At 39.0% G+C, this 23,468-nt stretch overlaps 1 protein-coding gene across 1 annotated transcript in view; it reads left to right on the top strand.

The window, feature by feature from the left end:
- KIF25 (kinesin family member 25) overlaps positions 1 to 23,468 on the top strand; it is a 104,357-nt gene that overhangs the window by 32,238 nt on the left and 48,651 nt on the right. Inside the window, exons 5-7 of the mRNA XM_020970432.2 lie at positions 2,875 to 2,978; positions 6,486 to 6,574; positions 8,543 to 8,585. Of these exons, the coding sequence (XP_020826091.2) occupies positions 2,875 to 2,978; positions 6,486 to 6,574; positions 8,543 to 8,585 (236 nt within the window). The remainder of the gene's footprint in view (positions 1 to 2,874; positions 2,979 to 6,485; positions 6,575 to 8,542; positions 8,586 to 23,468) is intronic.

The raw sequence follows: 23,468 nt of genomic DNA, 5'->3' as shown, positions 1-23,468 counted from the left end.
AACTGAACTGACTTTGTATTTCCTGTCTAAATTTTGCTTATAAAATTTTTTCAGTTTAATTTTATTTCCCTTTTTACCCTTGGGAACAATCACCCTTACCCTCACAAATTCAATAACTAAGATTAAATGTAACATTGGCTTTGAAGACCATTTTTTTTTCCCAGCCAGTCTGGCAAAGCTTTCCAGTTCAAGGTCCTTTTATTTGGACTTTCTATACTTGCCAATCAACTACTTTGTGTTGACACTGTCCCAAAACAACCTCTCAGTACATCATTGATTTAAAGTAAAATTTGAATTCAGCACACATTTGTTAAGCACCTTACTATGTGCAAACCACTCTATTAGAGTCTGGGGAAATATAGAGTTACAGCTTAGTATCGTATTGTATAATATAAGGAGTATTTAATTCAAAGAAGACTTGGATATGAACTCTGCTTCCACTATTTAACTACCTATGTGACCTTAATAAGTGTTTGTTGATTTATTAGCTCATCTTATTACTTCAATTAGACAGTTTTTTTGTAGAATTTAGTCAATGCATCTAAATAATGTTTTATCTGGGTAATGGAGATTGAACCTCTTTGGTGAAGAACACAATGAAAACTTTAGACTTGAACCTGTCAGACAATGAGAAAGAGTATGTCCCTGTGGTGGAGTTCCATGTCTATAGTTGTGTCCATATTTTAAAAATCTAGAACGATTCTTTTACTTTTCATTTAGAATAGAACTGTTGTAAATCTGTACCGTGCTTTGACTCTTTCAAACAAATGATGCTGAGTAAATATAAGGTATCGGCCTCAGCATCATCAATCATCGTCATTACCATTCTTCTTGTGTTACATGGCAATACTATTGGTGGGTGATAACGACTAGCTTAATAAAATGATCATTATGTTTTCTATTATGAAGTACATATACAAATTTTGAAAATGATACAGCTTAGCAATTAATCTAGCAAATTTTATTTTGATTCTTGAGACTGCTGTCAGAAGCCAAGGCCTCTGACCTTAGCATACCCGGAGAAAGTGGCAATGGTTCAGAAGTTATTGTCAAGGTCAGCTTTGACTGACCTTGGTTGAGAGACAGCATGGTACAGGACAGGGAAAAGAGTATCTAAGTTAGAGTCCTAAGAGCTACATTCAAATTCTGTCTCTGCCACTTAATATACCTGAGTGACCTTGGAGAAGTCACCTGATCTGGATTCAAGGACCTGTGAGGTCCCTTCTAGTTACAAGTCTATATGTCATCTATATGTCTGTGACATATGTTCACTGCAACTAAGTTCCTTTAGTACTCTCTGTGCCTAAGACTTTGAGCAGCTTGACAACAGAATCTGACATATGTCACCCTCCAGAAGAGCTCTTGCGGTAGAAATACACACACAAAGGGAGACCCCCCCCAGTGAGCTCCAACCTGTTCCTTGCACTCTTTTTCATTCTAGGACTCTCATGTCTTTATGTGTAATATGATTAGAGCCAATCTCACAAACACCAGCCATGAAAGCCCTACATTTCCTTTATACACACACACACACACACACACACGTGTGTATGCATGCACGTATGCAGGTATGCATGTAGATACATGCACGTGTGTGTACAGACACGTGAGTGCACATTAACACGTACATGTATGAGTGCATGCACTGCTGGTCATTGGAAGCTCCAATATGGGAAAGGGTTTTTACTACTTGAAGTGAATTACTACAATTCCTGCCTTCCTTACCCTATAGTTCAGATTTACTATCTTTCTTGCTATGCTAACTTTAAGCAAGTTGAGTGATGTAAGTTCTCAGTGTGATCATCCTTGGGTCAGTATGAATTTAGGTAGTATAATTAACCTTGAAAACAATTATTTCACCATGTTCTCTTTTTTTTTTTTGCTGTCTATATGTTTTCTACAGGTTAATGTGGAAAATAATGCTATTTTTATGAAAAAAGTTATATTGCAGATTTTTTAAAAATAGAATTTTATATAAAATGTCAAGGAAGGAAATAATTTAATGACAAGTTGTTTATATTGATGGAAAATATCTAAACTATGAAATTTAATAACATAGCATATTTAATAACATATTGCATATGGAACAGTAAGTATTTCTGCTCTGAGAAAATGCAGAACATTTTTAAGCTGCCCATAAAATTTCTGGTTTTCTCAGTACCAGGAAATGCAGAACATTATCTTCAGTTTTCTTATTATATATCATCATAACTTACGTAAAGTGGCACGGTGGATAGAGCACCAGGCCTGGAGTCGGGAAGGCCTGAGTTCATATTCAGCCTTAGACACTTGCTAGCTATGTGACCTTTGGCAAGTCTCTTAACCCTGTTTGCCTTAGTTCCTCATCTGTAAAATGAGCTGGACAAGGAAATAGCAAACCACTCCAGGATTTCTGCCAAGAAAACCCCAGGTCACAAAGAGTCTGAAATGACTGAACAAATAGCTTTTTAAAAACTTCAAATGATAGTTTCTTTTTTCGTCTTCAGACCCAAAGTATTGTTGTCTGCCTCCTTGCTCCATAACTGTCGTCCTTGAGCCCTTCTCAGGCCAACCCCCATTTCTGTAGAAACTCAATGTTTCTCCTAAATAGAAGATTGATATACTTTTACTGTTTTGACTGACTTGACTGCTCAATTCATTCAACCAACTAGACAACCATCACTTAGGTCTAGTTGACCCAGGAATTTCAGAAGAAATCGTATAACCCAGACATCCAAAGTGGCAAAAATATAGAAGACCACCACCACAAATGAATCAGGTAGAGTTCAGTTGGAGTTTAACCCAGCAGAGATGTAAGATCCACTTAGTTTGTGTGTGTGAGTATCTACAGGTTGGCTTTTATTTCAATGTTTAATTAAAAAATTTTTTTTTCAGTCTTTCAGGCAAAAGCCGTTGATCTTGAACAGTCTTTACAGGAAATAAATGAGCGTTATCAAGTTGAAAAACAGAAGAGAAAAGCACTTCACAACGATCTGGTGGTGGGCATCTGTGGTCAGTCGTTAGCTGCTTCACCAATATGACAGACAGTTAATATGACACCATAGTGGTTCAAAAACATCTGGAATTTCTAGTTCTCTTTCCCTTTCCTTGCTAGATTTTTCCAGCTGCTTTTCCTCAGGTTTATTTTTTAAAAGCTTCAGTGAGGTATTTTATTTATTTATTTGATCTGAAATTCTCTGAAATCTGGCACTATTGTTATTTACCATCCATTGCTTGTTATTTTTTGCCAAAAATGGGAATTTATTTAATGACTGAGTCTTAGCCACAAAGCATGGATTTAACACCTTTATGCCTTAGATTAGAAATGTCCCTTCAACATTTCGTTTGTGTATGCTTTACTTGTGCCAGGCTCTTTTTTTCTCCTATTTGCTTTTCTCTAAAATCATACCATCCTGCCTTTTCTGGAAACATCCTTTACTGGCCTTCTGCTGAGAATTCTGGATCAGTCTCTAAGGCAGGATATAGAACTATTTGTTTGTTGTTTTTTAGGTAGTTGGGGTTAAGTGACTTGCCCAGGGTCACACAGCTAGTAAGTGTCAAGTGTTTGGTGTGAGGCCGGATTTGAACTTAGGTACTCTTGACTTCAGGGCCAGTGCTCTATCCACTGTGCCACCTAGCTGCCCCGATATAGAACTATTTGGATCAAGAAATAGTTCAGTTTTTCTCATTCTTATTTGTGCTTCATTTACAAAAGGGACATTTTCTAAACTATATTATTCATCCTAGTAAGTTGACAACTTGCTGTTTTATTCAGGCCACTAACTGCAAGGTCAAGATTTGACAAGACTGAGTCAAAAAACAGTAAGCAAAAAATAACAACAAAGTAGTTGCTGCTATGTAGTAGCATCAAGGTTATAATCATTTAATAGAAAGTATATTGATGGGCACAGCTCTCCAGGTCTGCATCAGGGACTTAGTGACTTGCCTTGGTCTAAAGCAGCAGCAACTTACAAAGACATGAGAAGTCTTTCAGGTCTGAAGTGCTAGCCCATCATGCCCACAGCTGCCTTGTGAGAGATTCCTCATATCACCAGACCACCAAAAGTTGGCCTTGATGCATTTAACCAAATAGCTAAAGAATAATGCTACCTGTAGTCTTTCTCTGAGTCTCCTTGGATAATGAGTATGCATGCACCTTGAATCGCTAACATGAAGGAGTCTAGTCACCCCCTTGGGCTAAGCCCAAGGCTCCAGCAAAATGGCTGATGCTCAAGGCAGTTCCCTTCTGCCTTGGCAGAGTATAGAGTTCTTGCAGGGTATACCATACGATTACTTCTACTCTGCTCTTTTCTCCCATATGATCACATGCCATGACAAGGGAATACGAGGACCAGAATGCTTCATTTCTAGACAACTTCCCAAATACCACAAAAAATTATGTCAGGATATCATTTTTCTTGCCCCTTATTTCAAGGTAGTTTACTGCCCCCTCTTTTTTTTTTTTTCAAAAAAGAGCAAATAAATATTTCTCACTTAAACAACAGAGTTTATACGAATGAAGAAAGTACTCTGTTAGTACTCTATAAGAGTTCTAGAGAATATTCTATTAGTGTGTCAGTTCATCAGTCGTTAGACAAGGATCTCACATTTAATGCCAACAATTATTAATTCTAATCAATGGTCTAAAAAACGTCTTAGCATCTTTTGTCTGTTTTTCTGCCTCTCTGACATCCTCACTTCAGAAAAATGAGGCTTTATAGAACTTTGAGTCATTTTGTACTTTAATTCATTTCAGTCTGTGATGGCCAAAGTCATCACCTAGTGGCAAGTCTACTTGTGTCCAGCCTCTCCTTACTAAACTACCTAAACCACACTAAACCAGCTAGACTGGTCCTTAGAAAGGAGGCTCAGGAAAAAAAAAAAAAGGAGACTCAAACTGTCTTTAGGACCAGAACCTATGAAGGATTAGTGTTGAGGTTTCTCAAAAGATAATGGTAAAATACATGGTAGTGAGATCCAGGTTGCACTGCACCAGAGAATGGCATAAAGGACAGCGTCAACAAGATATATGACCAGTGAAAGTGAAGGGATGGAGTCGTAGCAAGATCAAGGATAAAACCATGAATGTGAATGAATGAATAAAGTATTTATTTAGTGTTTACCGTATGCAAAGTATTGTGTTAGATCTTGAGAATACAAATAGAAAAGCATGTCCCTCTTCTCAAGGAGCTCACATTCTAGTTGGGGGGGGGGACACCAATATGGTTTCAGATACAAATCAGGTGGAAAAGTCCCATGGTTCTTAGTGCACAGAAGCAAAGCAGACAGTAATGTTTCCTCTTTATTGTCATTCCCACTAATAAAAATCATATCATTTTTTGATGCTGAACAGGGTCGAAGACTGGTGGCAAGAACTTTCTTTTCTTGTTTCTCAGTAGCTGTAGCTATAGCACCTGCTGAAACAGTTCCCAGGCTGCATCTCCACAGGATGATGGCTAAAGGCACCGGGCTGGAAGCATTGACATTCTCAAGGCTTTCGGGTTCAAGGTCCTTGGCTACCTCCATCAGGGTCTGAGGGGGCAGTGGTAGTGATATGACTTGCTTGGCACGTGATGACTCTTATCTCTCCCTTAATGTGCTGAAGTTTGTCATTATGCATGTACAGTCAAGAATTCTAGAGCAAAGTCCCTGGCCCATTGAGTGTGCCACTTGTGGAGCATGAACAGGAGGTCATGGACAAAGATTCCATGGGATGAAACGGGTAGCAATTGACAATGTAGGAAGAGGGACCCACACTTTTCAGAACACAGATCCACTGAAATATTGAAGTATTGTTATTATTATAGTATGTGACACATAAAATGCCATAAGATCTATAACAGATCTAATGTTTGATCTTTCAGGAAAAACTGCCCAGAAATCTATGTCCTACTCCTTAATGCTTCCAAGGTTCATAATTTTGTTAGGATGCATACTTCTTTCACCAAGGCAGATTGTAACCCATCTCTGTCTCAGCAGATAGTCTTCCTGCATGATTATGTCTGAAAAAATGTATCATCCTTTGCTCAACCTGTTAATGAGGCTTTCTCCAGGCTTAGCTAGGCTGGCCGTTGTATGAAGAATGCAACATGCATTGACCAGCACTTAGAACTTGGTAGGGTCTGCATGCATTTTTAACATTCCTATTACAATATGATATCAGAGTTAGGATTTTAGTGGAAAACAATTTGTTTTTTTCTTGTTGAATATTTTCACTATCTGAATATTTTATTAGCTGAAAAATAAATGTGATCCTTATCTTTATATTGTTTACAACTTTAATAAGACAAAGCATATATGCCCATATTCAGGGAAGGGAGAAGTGGTGGAGAGGTGGGGAGGCATGGATGATCAGGGAAAGTTGAGCTGTTTATTTGCTTATTTCAAATCAGCAATATCCCCAAAAGAAACCTACTGAAGAAAAACAACACATTTGAAAAGAAAACAAAGGGCTAGCTCAGTCTCTCCCCTCCTTTGACTATTAGAAGGTATTTCTTTCATTGTAGGAGCTGAAAGGAAATATCAGGGTGCACTGCAGAATCCGCCCTTTGCTGCCTTTTGATACTGAATCTGGAGATCCAGCCTTCCAGAAAAGGTAATTTGTGTTTGCACCATGACTGTTATTTACTCATAAAATCGTGGAGACCCAAATGTACATGTACATAAATGTGATATATGAACATGCATGCAATAAAGATGGAGTATAATATTCTTTTTAAAACTAATAACATATGTTGTACATATATACACAAATTATATCTGGAAAATGTTGAAAATGTCTGGAAAATGTTGACCTATTCACACACACACATATATATATATAAATACACACACACATAGATATGAAAAATGTTGCCAACAGAGTATGTAGTGTTTCAGGTAACCCTCTAATCTTTTTCTCCTTTTACTGTAGATAGGTAGCTGACATCTGAGGCCTATGGAGATTAAGTGACCTTCCTGTGAGGTTATTGTCCCCAGTAGTTTCTTCTTCTCTTCGACAGACACAGGCGAGGCCTCAGAAGTGCAAAACTCTCAAGTGTGAATCTGTCCGAGACTAACCTGAGACCCGTTTTCGTTACCAACAGCTCCCTTGTGGTAACTTGACCAGCTCTGGCCACTCTGCCACGTATCTCCTGCCCTAGCCCAGGTGCACACAAACCACCTGGCATCTCCGTAGGGACGTGTAAGATGAAACACATCTCTCTTGGTTCAGTTCGTAGGTAGCAGAACTGAGGGAAATACATTCCCAACCTCAAGGAAGGATGGGGCTGGTGGGTGAGTTTTGCGGGAGTGTAGTCCCTTGACATGACTTGATCTCACACTGTCTCCTTCAGAAGCAAACAAATCACAAAGTACTTTTGGTTTAAAAAAAAAAAGAAAAGAAACAGAAGACACCTCTCTGCTGGGTTCTATAACTTCAGAGGCCGAGCTATTTCTGCATAGAGACATGGTTCAAACATTTATATAGTGCCAGGCACTGTGCTAAGTACTTTTAACACGCACACACACACACACACACGCACACACGCACACACGCACATGCACACACACACGCACACACAACACACACACACACACACGGTTGCTGGACAGTGACTCTGACATCGTCCAGAACCCTATCATAATTTCCTGATCCATGTCCCTTCTCTATAGCTCACTCTTGTACTCCGTCGACTGATCAGTACTTCTCAAGGTTCTGCTGATGGAATCAGGCAAACTGCTATTGGGTGAGGCTCTCCTTTCCCTCTTTTCCAATTCAATCTCTAATGCCATGTCCCTGTTACAGTGTGTGAACACCTGAACATACAGAGTCCCGCATTCTGAATATCGAGGGTCCTGTGACCTCTGGCACTGATGTACCTTTAGGATTCAGGAATGATGCAGAGGAAAAATATTCTCAGGGAGGTTTTAAATCTTGATTCTGCCACTTACTCCACGTATGATCTGACTCGAGTCACTTAAACGTTCTGGGTCTTAGTTTTCTCATCTGTCAGTTGAGAGGGTTGAACTTGAGGTTTCTGCAAAATCTTTGATGTGCGTAACCTCTGTCAAAATAGTCATAGTAACACTTTTTTTCTTGTTGTAAAGAGTTGAAAACAAACTGGGTTTTAATCGAATGGGAAATTGCTAGACAAACTGGTATATGAAAGTAATGAAATTTATTGTTCAGTAAAAAATAATGAAAAAGAGGAATTCAGAGATAAGTGGGAAAGTTTGCATGAATGGATGCAGAATGGAAAAATACAATAATGACTAAACCACCTAAATGAGAAGATCACTAAAAGGAAATCAAATTCTGGGTAATTAAAAACCCAACAACGTTCCTGGAAAACAGCCTCCCTCCTCTTAGCAGAGAAGCTGATGACCACGCAGACAGAATGTCATTGCCCAATAACTTCACTTGTCAGCTGTTTTTGCGTGACTTTGTTCAAAAGGGAGGTTCAATTTTGGAGGTAGGTCTTCAGAAATTATGTAAGATATAAGAACAAAATACACTTGTAGGCTATAGCCTACAAATAATTTTTAACAGTATTTTAAAATTTTGTGATTTTTGTCGCCCTAGGTCCCTATCACTTTCTGAAAAGGTGGTACATGCAACTGATGATGTGAGTTAAGTTTTATAACACAAGTTGATGGGAATTTGGTGGGAGGTGAGTAAGGAGGGAGGGAGGTCTTGGCATGTGGGAAAGACATCTGAAAATTAGGTTTTCAGGAAGGCCAAGGCCTTAGTCTTTCTCCCCCCCTCTCATCTAAGCCAACCCTTAGCACCAACCCTTACCTGACACTTAATAGGCATTTATTGTTTATTGATCAATTGATCTGCCAGCACAGAAATGATAACAACTGACATTTATGTAATGCTTTACAATAGAGTAGGAATACGATAGGAACAGCTTATAAATTAGCTAATAATTGCAGGGAAGTAATAAAAACCATATGAAACGGTAACATTTGATATCCAGATGGCCCATAGGCTTGGTTATCTGAATAAGCCTTAGGCTACTTTTGGAACCAATAGCACAGCTGGTTTGGGGAGGTACTTGGTTTGACTCACCCCTAACAACCCTAAAATGATCAGAACAACCTCCCATTGACCAGTATGGAAAATTTCTATGTTGTCCTTCTGCAGAGGGAGGAAAATAAAGAAGGTTAAGAATTTCTCTATGAACTGCTTCAGCTCCTATTGCCATTTTTGCTTATGAAATCATTTTGGGCAGGATGACAGACATTCAAAACAAAGCTTGAATGGATGTCATTCTTTCCTCCATAAATAGCAGGCTAGAATTTCTTTTTCTTTAACTTTCACTGTCAGCTTTTCTTCCCCCAAGTGCTCTTTGGGCCCAGCCTCTTAGGGTTCAACCTAATTTGGAAAATATCATTTTAGGATCCACTAAAGGAATACATTTGCATTGACTTTTAAAATCAACAGAACCCAAATTAATGATGGGAAATAGAAATCAGTTACTCTAGAGGCCTTGGTATTAAATTATTTTCAAATCAGTAAGTGATTTACTGGCAAATCTTTAAGCTCTGGTTGTCTGCCTTCTATCACCATTTTCTCTGGTACGAATACTCCAGGCATAATTTGAAAATGAAATTACTGCTTTGTTCTTCCTCAAATAATAATAATAATAATAATAATAATAATAATTATTATTATTATTATATTATTATTTTGCTTCCTTTGAATCTTGTTAGAAAATGAAGTCAATAAAGCTCTTTGCCTATTTAATACTGGTCCTGTTTTGTAGTTTAGTGTGGTGAAGTTTTCTGGTTGCTGTTTTTAGTCCAGAAAAGATTAATTCATGTTTATTATTGTTCTAGCCCCAAAGACCATGAACACATGGTTAGAAATTATTTGTAAGCTTTAAGGAATTTAACTTGGTCTTCTGACTCCTAAGTCTAATAATCCTTTCATATTTAGTCCATGGTTGTTTGTATAAATTATGTAGACAAATAAAGGCTGCCTTGTCATTGTTGTTATTGGGGGTGGGAAGATTTGAGGAATAAAGAAATGCGACGGGTATTTTCAAAAGATGTTTAGATAGGTTTTGAGACTTTTAAAATTATATACCTGTTGGTGGATAGAGCTCCGGCCTTGGAATCAGGAGGACCTGAATTCAAATCCGACCTCAGACACTTGACACTTACTAGCTGTGTGACCTTGTACAAGTCACTTAACCCCATTGCCTTACCAAAAAAGCAAAAAAAAAATAAATTTATACCTGCTGGTCTGATATTCAAGATACACAAGGAATCAACACAAATGTGTGAGCCATTCCATAATGGAAAAGTAGTCAAAGGATATGAACAAACAGCTCTCAAAAGAAGAACTATAAATTATTAACGCTCATATGAACTATCTCTCCAAAGCACTAATAAGGGAAGTGGAAATCAAAACAACTTTGTGGGTTCATCTCACACCTAGCAAATTGCCAAAGATGACAAAGATGGAAATGGTCAGTGTCAGAAGGGCTGCTAGAAGATAAGCACAATAATTCTGTTTTGGTGGGGCTTCTCCTTGGTCCAGTCATTCTACAAAGCAATTCAGAATTATGGCAAAAAGTGACTAAAATTTTAGTCCTCACTATTTAACTGCCAGTTTCTACTGTTCAGAGACAAAAAGAAAGGTTTCATTTATATCTAAATATTCATAGCAGCACTTTTTGTGACAGCAAAAAATTGGAAACCAAGTAGGTGCCCGTTGATGTGGTACATGAGTAGAATGGAATGATGCTTTGCTATAAGAAATGACAAATATAAAGAATTCAGAGAAACATTTGTATAAACTGATGCAGGGTGATGTACGCAAAACTAGGCAAACAATATCTACAATATCTAAAACAATGCAAACACAAAAACAAGGAAAAAATAAACTGAACATAATAATTTTAATCACCAAGATTCGATCGGAGAAGAGATGAGAAATAACACTTGCCTTCATTGCAGGAGTGAGTAAAGGCTGTGGATGTTCTTATCAATCAAATTTTTAAAAGCATATTTTATTGATTTTTTTTGTCTTACATTACATTCATTTCTGAGGAGTTCCCTCCCCTTTCTGTCCACTCAATAAGACTTCCCCTATAACAGTGATTTTTTATCAATCAAAAAAGCAATAAAACAATAAATAATAATTAAACAATAAGAGTAAATAAAATATAATTAAAGTATCAATAAAATAACATTTAAGGATTAAAACAAAAGCACAACTTCCATTACAACATTAAAGCAGATTAGAATTAGGCAAGCTGTGCTGAACCTAAACCCAAGCTAGCCCCAACCAGTCACTTCAGCTTTCTGGGGGATTGCCTTTCACCCCTCAGTCCTTTCTCAGGCCCAACACCTGGCTTTCACTTTACATTCCTCACCCTCCAACATCAATCCAATATTTAACCATTTCAACTTTATGGAGTTCTCTGCTTGTCAGTCTCTTGCCTCTTGCCTTATCACTGCTCTTCTTTTGCCAAACTTACCCTGAATTACTGCCGCTATCTGCCTCTTCTGCTCCTACTTACAAGCAGCCAAATGAAGCCGAAGCCCCACAACTGTACTTACTGGGTACATTAGTAATTCAGCCTTCATCAGGACCTTCACTGCAGCAAGGCAGTCCTTATATTTCTCCCCTATCCTGATTCCCTATCTTCTCACTGAAGCTACTCCAAACCTTTCCTTCCCTCCTCATAACTCCTGCTCACTTTTTTTTTCAGATGAAGACCTTTCCTCTTTATTGAAAGATTTGAGGACGTTCAACATGCTGCATCTTCTCCCAGTCTCTTCATCTCAAAGCACCTTTATATCACTCCTTCTCTCTGCTGCTTTCTCTCCATCTTTTGCAAAGAGGTAGCCTCCTCCTTGCCAAGTCCCTCCACATGTGCATTTGATCCTATCTGCTTCCTTCTTCTCTAGACAATTGCATCCTCAATCATTGCTCCATCCAGCTTCAACTTTTTCAAATAAAGTGTTTCCTTCTCTACTGCCTTCAACCATGCCATAGTCTCCTCCATCCTTAAAAAAAAAAAAAACCCAATCTTCACTAGACCCTATCATCTACTCAAGCTATTGTCCTCTATCTTTTCTCTTTCTCAGCTAAACTCCTTGAAAAAAAAATTCTTCTTCTATCACTCTTCAAAACTTTGCAATCTAGGTTTCAAGCTCATCACTCAACTCACACTGCTCTCTCCAAAGTTACTGATGATTTCTTTGTCCTGAATCTGATGATCTTTTCTCAGTCCCAATCCTTCTTAACTTATTTGCTGCATTTGACACTGTTGGCCACCTCTGCCTTCTTTTTACTCTCTCATCTTTGGGTTGTTGTGACACTACCCTATTGGTTCTCCTCCTACTTCTTCTAAGTTTCTTTTGCTGGCTTATCATTGGTATCAAATCTCCTAACTGTGGGTATTCCCCAAGGTTCTCTCCTGGGCCCCATTCTCTCCTCTATACCAGGGGTTCTTAAACTTTTTTTTTTGTGCCGTGGACCCTTCTGGCAGTCTGGGGAAGCCAGTGGACCCCTCCTCAGAATAATATTTGTAAATGCATAAAATAAAATACACAGGATTACAAAGGTAACAAACTATATTAAAATACTGCTATTAAGATATTTTTTAGAGTTCATTGACTCCAAATTAAGAATTTCTTTTCCATACTCTCTTGGTAATCTCATCAGCTTTCATGGATTTAGCTATCATCTCTATGTAGATAACTCCCAGACCTCTACGTCAAGCCCCAGTATCTCCCCTAAGCTTTAGTCCCAGATCACTAAATGCCTATTGGACATTTCAGACTGTGTGTCCTAGAGACATCTTATACTCAATGTGTCAAAAACTCAGCTGTTATTTCCCCCCCCCCCAAACCCTCCTCTCTTCTAAACTTCCCCTTATTTCTGGCAAAGGCACCACCATCTTTCCAGTGGTTCAGGTTTGCAGTCTCATCATTATCCTAACCCTCTCTCTCTCTCTCACCCCATACATCCAATCATTTGCCAAACCTTGCCATTTCTATGTTTGCAACATCTCTTGGATCAGCCTCTATTTCTCCACTCTCATACCACTTGAGTTCAGGCCGACATCATCTCTTTCCTAGATTATAACAATGGTCTCCTAATTGGTCACCTTTCTTCAATCTCACCACTCTAGTCCATCCTATCTACTGCTTACAAAATCATTTTCCTTATGTGTAGATCTAACCAGGGGACTCCCCCTCTCAAGCAACTCCACTGGCTCCCTATTACCTCTAGAATAAAATTTCAGCTACAGTTTGGCTTTTAAAGCTCTATACAACTTGGCCCTAACCTCTTTTTCCAGCCCCGATATAAAGTATTCCTACACTTGGTCCCCTTTCCTGAAATGACCTTCACTTTGTTCTATCTCTATCACCTTGTTTTGGTGCCTTTGTACCTTTTACATGTTTGGACTTAGCTTCTACCTTAACTTTATCTCATAGTACCTTTCTTCCTTTTATTTTTTGATGAGCAATTGGGGGTTAAGTGACTTGCCCAGGGTCACACAACTAGTGAGTATCAAGTGTCTGAGGCTAGACTTGAACTCAGCTCCTCCTGGCTCCAAGGCCAGAGCTCTATCCACTGTACCACCTAGCTGCCCCTCTTTCTTCCTTTTAGATGTGCTCAGGCACCATCCTCTTCATGAAACCTTTCCTGATTCCCCCAACTGTTAGTGCCCTCCCTCCCGAAATATCTTGTATTTAACTATTTTGTGTTTGTTTATTTATTTATTAGCTTTATATTTTCATGTTACCTGTATATATTTTCATTTGTCCTTGTTGTCTCTCATACTAGACCATTATTGTTTGTCCTTAGTTTTTGAAAAGAACAATGACCTCAGGAGGTGATGCCATGACTTGCAAGTGAATTGCATTTAAGTGAGGGAGGGGCTCTGCAAAGTCACCAGCCTCAGTTTCTCCTCTGCGGTCATCTTAGTCCAGTAGCAAGATATAGATCAGGATGACTGGAGGCGGCCCCAGATGCCTTGGCCTTTTTGAGCTAAGGTCTTTCCCAGATCTCAGTTGTAAACTCATTGTGAATAGGGATTGTTTCATTGATTTGTACCTGTAGCCACAGCACCTAATAGAGTATTTATCACAGAGTAGATGCTTAATAAATACATTTTGATTGATTAATAAATATACTTTATATTAGTAATAGAATTGTATAGCCCCTCCAAAATGAAGTGAGACACATATTTTGAAGCATATCCCTCAATAAAACTATTGTATTTCAGAGTAAGAAAGGACTTAAAATCATCTCATCTGGTGACTCAAAAACCCTTCAATGGAAGGTCATCAGTTATGGGGAATGCCCTGTCTTCTGAAGTAACCTATTCTTTTTTGTTTTCTTGACACTTCAATTCATCAAACATTTTTTTGGGCATTCACTACGTACCATGTACTGTGCTAGGTGCTGGGAGTACAAAGTCAAAAACACTTAAAATTAGTCTAAGGCTTTTTCCCTAGGATGAACTGAAATTTACTTACCTGAAACTTCAACTCATTGCTCCTAGTTCTGGTCTCTGGGGTTAAGCAGAACAAGTTTAATTTAATTTAATTAATTCTTCCGCACAAAAGACCTTCATGTGCTTAAATACAGTTCACACATGCTGCCCTTTCTCTAAATTAAGCATCCTCAGTTCCTTCAGCTGATTCTCATGGTCTTAAGTAGCTTCCACCTCTTGGTGTCACTTCCCACAACAATACTTCAGCTCATCTGTATCTTTCCTAATATTTGTTGCTCAGAAACAAACATATGAAACATAATAGCCTGGATGTTAGTTCATTTAAGAGAGTAAACCGAATTCTCCCCACACCACCACTACAGTAAACTTCCGTTTGTTTTTTTTTTTCAGATTGGGAGGCAGTATGGTGTAGGGGAAAGAGAAGTAGGAGTTATATCTAGAGACCTAGCTTTGGGTTTGGGTTCTAACACTTCCTAGTCCTGTGGCCAGAGGCAATCAACAGTAACCTGCTTATTATATTATTATATTATATTATTATATTCCTGATCCTTGGGTTACAGAATCTAAGGTGGTTGAAATCTCACAGGCTACTGAATGGCACCTATGCCTGAACAAGAATTCTTTCTATCACATGCCCAACAAGGGGTTGTCCAGCCTTTGCCTGAAAACCTCTAGAGAGAGAGAGAGAGGAAAAAAAAAAAGAAACCCTCTAGAGAAAGGGAACCCACCATTCCAAGCCTAATGGAGTAAACCTACTGTCCTCCCAAAATCTAAAGTACACGTGTAATAGTCAAAACATGTTTAACACTATCTAGCATTTATATAGTACTTTAAAAGTTTACAAAGAGCTTTACATATGTAAAATCACCTGATTCTCCCAACAACCCTGGGACATAGGTACTATTATTATTATTCCCATTTTACAGATGAGGAAATGAGGCCCAGAGAGGTTGAGTGACATGACTAGCCATCACACAACTAGTAAGGGTCATGGTGGGATTTGAATGCAGGTCTTCCTGATTTCAGGTTCAGCACTCTATCCACTATAACACCTAGCTGTACTTATTAAACACCTACTATGTGCAAGGCACTGTGCTGGGTGCTGGTGATGCCAAGACAAAAATTAAATAGTTCCCATCTTGAAGGAGGCTAATATTTAGTGGAATATGTATAGGGGGAGCAAAGAGGGAAGGAAATGGCAAACCATTCTACCATCTAGAAAACTCCAAAAGGGGTCACAAAGAATCAGACACAACTGAAAACTGACCAAATAACAACAACGTGTAAGGGGGAAGGAGAATGAGATATATACAAATATAAGTATATGCAGGGTAATTCCAAAGTGGACACTAGCAGCCCTAGGGATAAAGGCGTCATGATGGACTTGGCTCATTAGTCAACAAGTATTAAGCGCTTACCATGTTCCAGGCACTGTGCTAAATCTTCAGGTTACAAAGAAAGATAAAAATAGTCCCTGCCCTCAAGAAGCTCACAGTCCAGTGGGAGAGGTACGTAAGTAATTATAGCCAAGATACAGACAGAATAGATGGAAGGTAATGTCAGAGAGGAAGGAATTTGCTGGGAAAGGCATTTAGATACAGTACGATTCGAACTGAGTCTTGAAGGAAGCCAGAGATGAGGAGGTAGAATATTCCAGACATGGGGAACAGCATGGGGGACAGTACAATTGCATGAAGATAGGAGATTGAATGTCATATCCAAAAAACAGGCAGTAAGACAATGTAACTGAAGCTCAGAGTGCACAGAGGAAGAATGAAATAGAACACTAGGAAGGTAGAAAGTGGCCAGGTAACAAAGAGCTTTGAATGTCAGTCAAGCCAAGCAGGGAGTTGGGGTGGGGAAGGAAAGTGTAAGGCTGATGACAAGACTGCCTAAATGGGGCAGTGGTTAGAGTACTGGCCCTGGATTCAGGAGGACCTGAGTTCAAATCCGGCCTCAGATACATAATACTTACTTATTTGTATGACCCTGGGCAAGTCACTTAACCCCATTGCCTAGCCAAAAAAAAAAAAAAAGACTGCCACGCAGTGAAGGGAAGCATGGCATTTGGCAGTCACCAATGGGGATGGAGGTGGGGTCCGAGACAGGTATTTCCAGGGCTGAAAGGGTTAAGTCTTTCAGAATGTGGGAAGCTGTTGAGGCAAGACAACTGAGTAGAAGATGGCCAGGGAGGAAAGTGAAGTCAAACTAGATGGAATAGGATGAGAAAAAAGAGACTAAGAAATAGCTTGTTTTTTGTTCTTTTGACTTTATGGTCATTGACAGCAACCACCTACCTTCAGGGTACACACACACACACACACACACACACACACACACACACACACACACTTTTCATTGTCTTCAAATTCAGAGTTTTGAGGTTTACACATATCAAAATAAGTTAAAATTCCCTTTGATGTGGGAGAGTGGAGCGGAGAAGAATTCTCCAAAATGATAACAAATAGCACTCTGGTCCCATACAAATACATACTTACTTAAATCCTCCAAATTATTAAATCTACTGAAAAGACAAGTGATCTTTTCCTTGGCTGTGTAACTCTTGGCCCCTCTGTTGTGATTTTAATCCTAAATACCCTCAGGAAGTTTGCATCTGTGTTGGACATGTAAGATAATATTCAATTTCAATTTCTAAACTATTTGAGCTAATTTGAGATTTTTGGAGTCCAAGATCACATCTAGAAATAAAAACCACTCTCTGGTGGAGAATCTTACTATTAGGATAAGGGCTCAGGGGTCTGCTGTTTCTGGATTTGGGGCTTGTCTAATTTTTCCATCTATTTTCAATCCATTTGATAGCATAGATTTGGGAGAGCACATTTGGATTTCGGCATCCTTGAATAGAGTTACTGAATTTCATGTTAGTGAGAATTGTTGGCAGAACCTTGCTTAGCTCAGCCTTTTGAGCTGCACGTGTGCCAGGAGTCCTTTAGTCCTTTATGTCAAATAACCTGCTGTTTCCCATGACTTGAGGCCTTTCTAAAAGTCTCATCTCCTCTAAATAGACACGCCAGATTTTGATCTTGGGGATGTGGGTACTAGTGAGACTAGTCAGGTAACCCTTAGTAAATTGCTTAATCGCCTTTATTTTTTGGCTGAATTATAGAGTAAAAGGTTTGAGAATGTAGTCACCTTCTCTGAATTCCTTTGGGAATGGGGAGACTTTTGCAACTGCTTCATTCTTTTTCCAGATTTCCTCCTGACTTTCTTGACTTCTTTTTCCACCATGTCCCTTGGAGGTGCCTTCTTCCTTCCCTCCGACCTTTCTAGCTTCCTTTTATGTGTTGTCTTTGCCCATTAGAATGTAAGTTGCTTGAGGGCAGAGATTGCCTTTTTTGCTTCTAGGTGGATTCCCAGCATGTAGCACAGGGCCAGGCAGGCAATAAGTGCTTGTTGACTTGATTTGACTTGACTTGCTTCTTGCACAAAGATGTACCCATATCACAGCTCAAAAAGAATTATCCTGTCTGGTTACTCAGGGGTCTAGTCTAGCATCTGGAACATTTATTTTCCCAAAGCAAATTTTCCCAAGATCCAAACAATGTTCAAAATTTGAATATTGAAGGTAGCTAGGTGGCCAAGTGGGTAGAGGGCTGGGCCTGGAATCAAAAAGAGCTGACTTCAAATCCAACCTCGGATACTTACTAGCTGTGTGACCCTGAACAAGTCCCTTAGCCTCTGTTTGCCTCTGTTTCCTCATCTTTAAAATGGAGATGATAGTGGCACTTATCTCCCAGGATTTTTGTGAGGATCAAATGAGATAATAATTGTAAAACACTTAACATAGTACCTAGGGCGTAGTAGGTGCTATATAAAAGTTATCTGTTATTAATATATTCTGGGAAGTCAGGAAGAGAGGACAACCCAAGTGTGACTGGTACCTGTGAGAAAGGCTGTTATGTAACAAAAACATAACAGAGAAATTACATCAATTAGTTCCTTTCACCAAACCAATTCCCCTAAGATTGTGCTATAACATTTCCAACAATATATATTTTTCATAATTATACTTAATTGTGTATGTATGTATTATATGTGTATATGTATACGCATGTGGATGTATGTGTGTATATGTATATGTGTACATGTATGTATATACATGCGAGTATATACATGCATTCATAGATAGATGTGCCCTAAGTTTACTCCACGTAAGCACAGTTGGTGGCAGTGTAAATAACGCACTGCTAATAAACTCACAAACTTGCTTTTTTGAACAACCCTCCTAATTCCCTAAAGTGACACCACTGTCTCTTATTTCATTCTTTCATCATTATGAAAAATTTATGAAGAACTGATCTACACGTGGTACAATGTCTGGCTCTATATACATGGGATCTGGTCCCTATCATATAATCTAAGGCAAGCAGCTCTGAGGAGATGGGTAGATTTGGGTCAAGCAAAGGACCAGGTAGCACCCCTTTGGCCCTTAGGAGAAAGACAGGGAAGAATATGGAGGCAAGACTGGTCACCTAAAGCATAGTCTGAAGGTGGTAGCCAGGAGTTATGGAGGAAGGGAGGGATGGAACAGAGAGAAGAGCCAGACTGCTCAGAGAAGCTAGCAAGGGGAAAGTAGGAATGGCGTTACAAGCCTGGTGGACTTGAAAATTAAATAAAACCTAGTTTCCTGGTAGTGCATTAAAATTAAAGAAAATAAAATGAACAGCTTTGAAATGATGGAAAGAAGCAAGGTGTTAATTAACCCCAATTTCTAAGGAGAGGAGTTTGATTGACTCTGGGGTCCAGACCAGGGGTGGGGAAATTGCAGCCTTGAGGCCACATGTGGCCTTCTAGGTCCTTAGGTGGGGCCTTTTGACCGAATCTAAGTTTTACAGAACAAATCCTTTTATTAAGGGGATTTGTTCTGTGAAGTTTGGATTCAGTCAAAGGGCCTCACTTGAGGATCTAGAGGGTCCTGTGTGGCCTCAAGGCCACAGGTTCCCCACCCCTGGTCCAGACTGTGAAGATAGGAAAGTGAGGCTAGAGCAGGGGGTGATAGACTAGAAGAACAGGGAAGGCCTGAGGGGCTACAGGTAATCATGGGAGAGGTAAAAGGATATAGGAGATTATGAACAGAGGAATTCTGGATTAAGGAATGGAATGCTATAGCAGAGTGCCATAGTTGGGGTCAAGAAGGCCTGGGTTCAAATCCCATTTCTGACACTTGCCAGCTTGAGTTAGGAAAATATCTAAATAATTATTTTAAAAGAAATGTTTTCTTATTCAGTAAACTCTAAATAGAATAATACAGTAATATTGCTTACATGGGAAAGGAAAACTCAAGCTGATCTTACATCATTCAAGTTTTACTGAGTCTAAAAAACCTGGCATCCAGAAATAAATAGCTAAAATAATCAATAGTGGGACAATGAGGGCAGGAGGGGTCGGGTGGGGTGGGGAAGATAGAATCTAAAAGGCCAAGAGGAGTAAAGAGAGAAAAAGAAGGGACTCTCGAAAAAGAGATGAAATGAATATGCCTCTATCAATTGATAAGCTAAAATGTTAAAAACAGCAACATTAAATCATGCATTCATTCGACATTGAGCAAGTGCTGAATGGTTTCAGGAAGACAGGTTAGCTTACAGTCTGGCTGAGGAGATCAGACCATAGATACACATCTAACCACCAGGGGGGAATTGGTGAGTGAGGCTGGGTCCCTGCAGCCCAGGTGCTGACAGCTTCCATCATTGGCTACCTTGATAAAAGTTGGTGCCCACAAAGTCCTCTAGCTCATTACATTTCATGAAAGAAGCTCTCCCTCCCTCCCTGCTTGGGTTAGGCCTTACAGGGAACCACTGCCTAAATCTTCTCAGGCTATATAGCAGCTGCTGCTTCTCTCCACCACAGCATACAGTTGTTCAGGCTTGCAGTCTAGAGGTATATCCCTGCGGGTTCTGACTACCACTTGCCTCAATGTTTAGCACAATGTCTGGCACAGGAGGGACACTTTGTAATATTTGAAGAGTGAGAAGCAGCATAGTAACATGAACACAATGGCACACAGTGGTCTTGTGTTGCAGAGAGACAGAGACAGAGAGAAAAGCTTCACCAGACATTTCAGGAGGCAAGTCCAGAGATGGAGACTAGAGGAACCAAAACATCTTGGATTCTCCTCCTGCTTAGTGTCTCCACCTATTCCAACCACTAAGAAAGGTGTGGCTGGGACAGACTGGAGCTGAAATCTGGGAAAACCAGGCAAAGTACTTTTAACTCCACCTCCCCCCCCCATTTCCCCTCTATCTGTAGTCAGAAGATGTTTGCTCCAAGACTGTTCTCTGTTCTTCAATTTGTTCCGAATCTCTGATTTGCTTAGTGTGTTTTAAAAGCTAGCTTACCCTTGATATAATAAATGAATGGGGGGGAAGCATTTATTAAATTTTTACTGTATGCAAAGTACTATAGGATACAAATATGCAGTAATTTTTCAATTGTGACAACTCTTCGTGGTCCCATTTGGGATTTTCTTGGCAAAGATACTAGAGGAGTTTGCCATTTCCTTCTCCATCTCATTTGACAGATGAGGAAACTGAGGCAAACAGAGTGAAGTGACTTTCCCAGAGTCACCTAGCTAATATCTGAGGTCAGATTTGGACTTAGGAAATTGAGTCTTCCTGACTCTGTTCACTGTGTGACTTAGCTGCCCCCAGGGATACAAATAGAAAAGCAAAAAAAAAAAAATCCTTGATCCCAAGGAGTTTACATTCTAATGGGGAGCCAACACATGCTGGAGATTTCAGAAACACTTACAGAAGGTTTAGAAAGCCCTAAAATATTTTTAAGCCTCCTGAAAATAATCTATAATCACCCAAAGAAGTTTGGCCCCTATGAGATTGTAAGTTCCTTGAGGGCAGGAACTGTCTTTTGCCTCTTTTTGTATCCTCAGCACTTGGCACATAGTAAGTGCTAAATAAATGTTTATTGAATTGCATATCTACATAGGAAATGCCGAGTGGATGAAGTATATTTATTGCCCAGATTACAATATGCATTTGGATGAAAGGCCTATAGAGCTTGTCCATCAGTATGTCTTGTACACACAGGTCAGATGAACTAAGAGTTTGGCTGAGAACAGAATCGGAACAGGAGACCTTGCTGGATTGCCTTTGGGGAACTGCAGAGCCCCTTTGATGGCCCCGAGGTTCCCAGGAAATCGAAGGCCTATTGTTTTTAACATTGACATTCTACTGGTGTTGATGTATGGCATGATGACGCGAAATATAGCAATCTCGAACAATTAAAAATATCAGAGGACCATGGGAAAACACATTGCTGTTATGAACAGGCTGCTATGTATAACCAGTGAGGAACTTTGAAGGAGAACAGGAGTAAAGCAAGGAACTGCGTGATGGGACAAAAACATGGGCCGATAACATAGTAGAGGAGAAATGACAGATGGACTGCCAGAGTTCTCCTGGTACTCTTTGTTGCTTCATTGGGGCTGTCTAGGTAAACCATCATGTCTTCAACAATGGGGATAACTTTTTCTCTTCTTTACCAGTGTTATGACTTTAATGTTTGCACAGACATTTCTAGAACTGTCAGATAATAGTGTCAAGGGGTGAAAGTGAGAATCTTTGTTTTGCGTCTGTTTTTTTGGAGAAAGCCAGTGTTTCCCTATTAAAGATAATGCTACCTTTCGGTTGTTAGTATATACTAGCATGTTAAAAAATGGCCCTTTTATGCCTATAGTTCATAGGGCTTTTAGCATAAATGAGTGTTATGGTTTGTTAAAAGTTTTTTCTACGTTCATTGACACACTTGTGGTTTTGGTTGTTTTTGTTTTAATATGATTATGTTAATTGTTTTCATAATGTTGTACCACTCTTACCTTCCTGGCTAAATTCAGTTTGGTAAATTGACAGATAGATAATTATCCTCATTTGTTTGTTTGGTTTCTTGCTATTTAAATTTTTTAAAAAATTAAAATTTTAATTTATATATTTATATTTTATATTATGTATATATATTTATAGACTATATTTTTATATAATTTTATTTATTTGAATTTTTTTCAAGATATTCATTAGTGATATTGTATTATGATTCTTTTTCTTTGCTTTATCCCTGAAAGGTATTTATTTCTTGAGAACTGCTTTAGATTGATCAATTTTTGTTCAGAACAGAAGGAGCCCATGGATAATGAGGGTTTGAAAATTAGTATGGAGAGAGAGGATATTATAGAGAAGAAGTCACTAATTTGAATAGAGAAAGAATAGGATCCTGGTTTAAGGTGGAGAGGATAATATTACAAAGAAGGAAAAGATTCCTACATCATTCTCACAGTTCCATTTACAACTGGATTTCTTTACATAGATAGATTTCATTAAAAGTACAGCTTTTTCTTTTTTACAAGGTTTTTTTTTGAGTTCTGTTTGCATTCCCGCAGTCATTTCAGATACTCTTTGAAATCCTGTAGAAATGGTCACAAATAGGATGAGATTCCAAATAGCTTTGGGACTTTTTGGAATCAAGCTTTTTTTTTTTTAACGTTCTGAATATGATGTCTCCTGAGCTTTTGGGTAAGACATTATGAATTTTAGCATTTTAAATTTGTTTTTCTTTGTTGTTAAAAACCCAGGCATCTGATGACAACAGCTGGACACTTTTGGGTTTGAATTCCTGTGTAATTCATGCCAAAGCCCTGGGCTTACATTTTGGCATCTTTTTAAAGGAATACTACCACAATCAGGAGACCATTAAAATGAAAATATGCCACAGGGAGGGAGTAGAGGGTTAGTGGTTAAGAGTCCAGGCCTGGGAGCCAGAAATTTTGGGATCTATTCTTGTAACTAGGATAGGATTTTTTTTTGTAAATTACTCTGTGTTTTTGCCCTTCTCTTCTCACGTCAGATAGCTATCAGAAAAATAATTTAGGATCGTAGATCTAGAGCTAAAAGGAACTTTAGAGGTCATCTAGTCCAGCCCCTCTCATTTTACAGATGGGGAAACTGAGTGCTTAGGGAGGTAAAATAGCTTGCCCCAAGATCACATGGGTAGTTG

The sequence above is a fragment of the Phascolarctos cinereus genome, unplaced genomic scaffold (assembly GCF_003287225.1).
Source record: "Phascolarctos cinereus isolate Bilbo 61053 unplaced genomic scaffold, phaCin_HiC Scaffold_5;HRSCAF=322, whole genome shotgun sequence".
Lineage (NCBI taxonomy): Eukaryota > Metazoa > Chordata > Mammalia > Diprotodontia > Phascolarctidae > Phascolarctos > Phascolarctos cinereus.
This window is presented reverse-complemented; position numbering and strand designations above follow the sequence as displayed.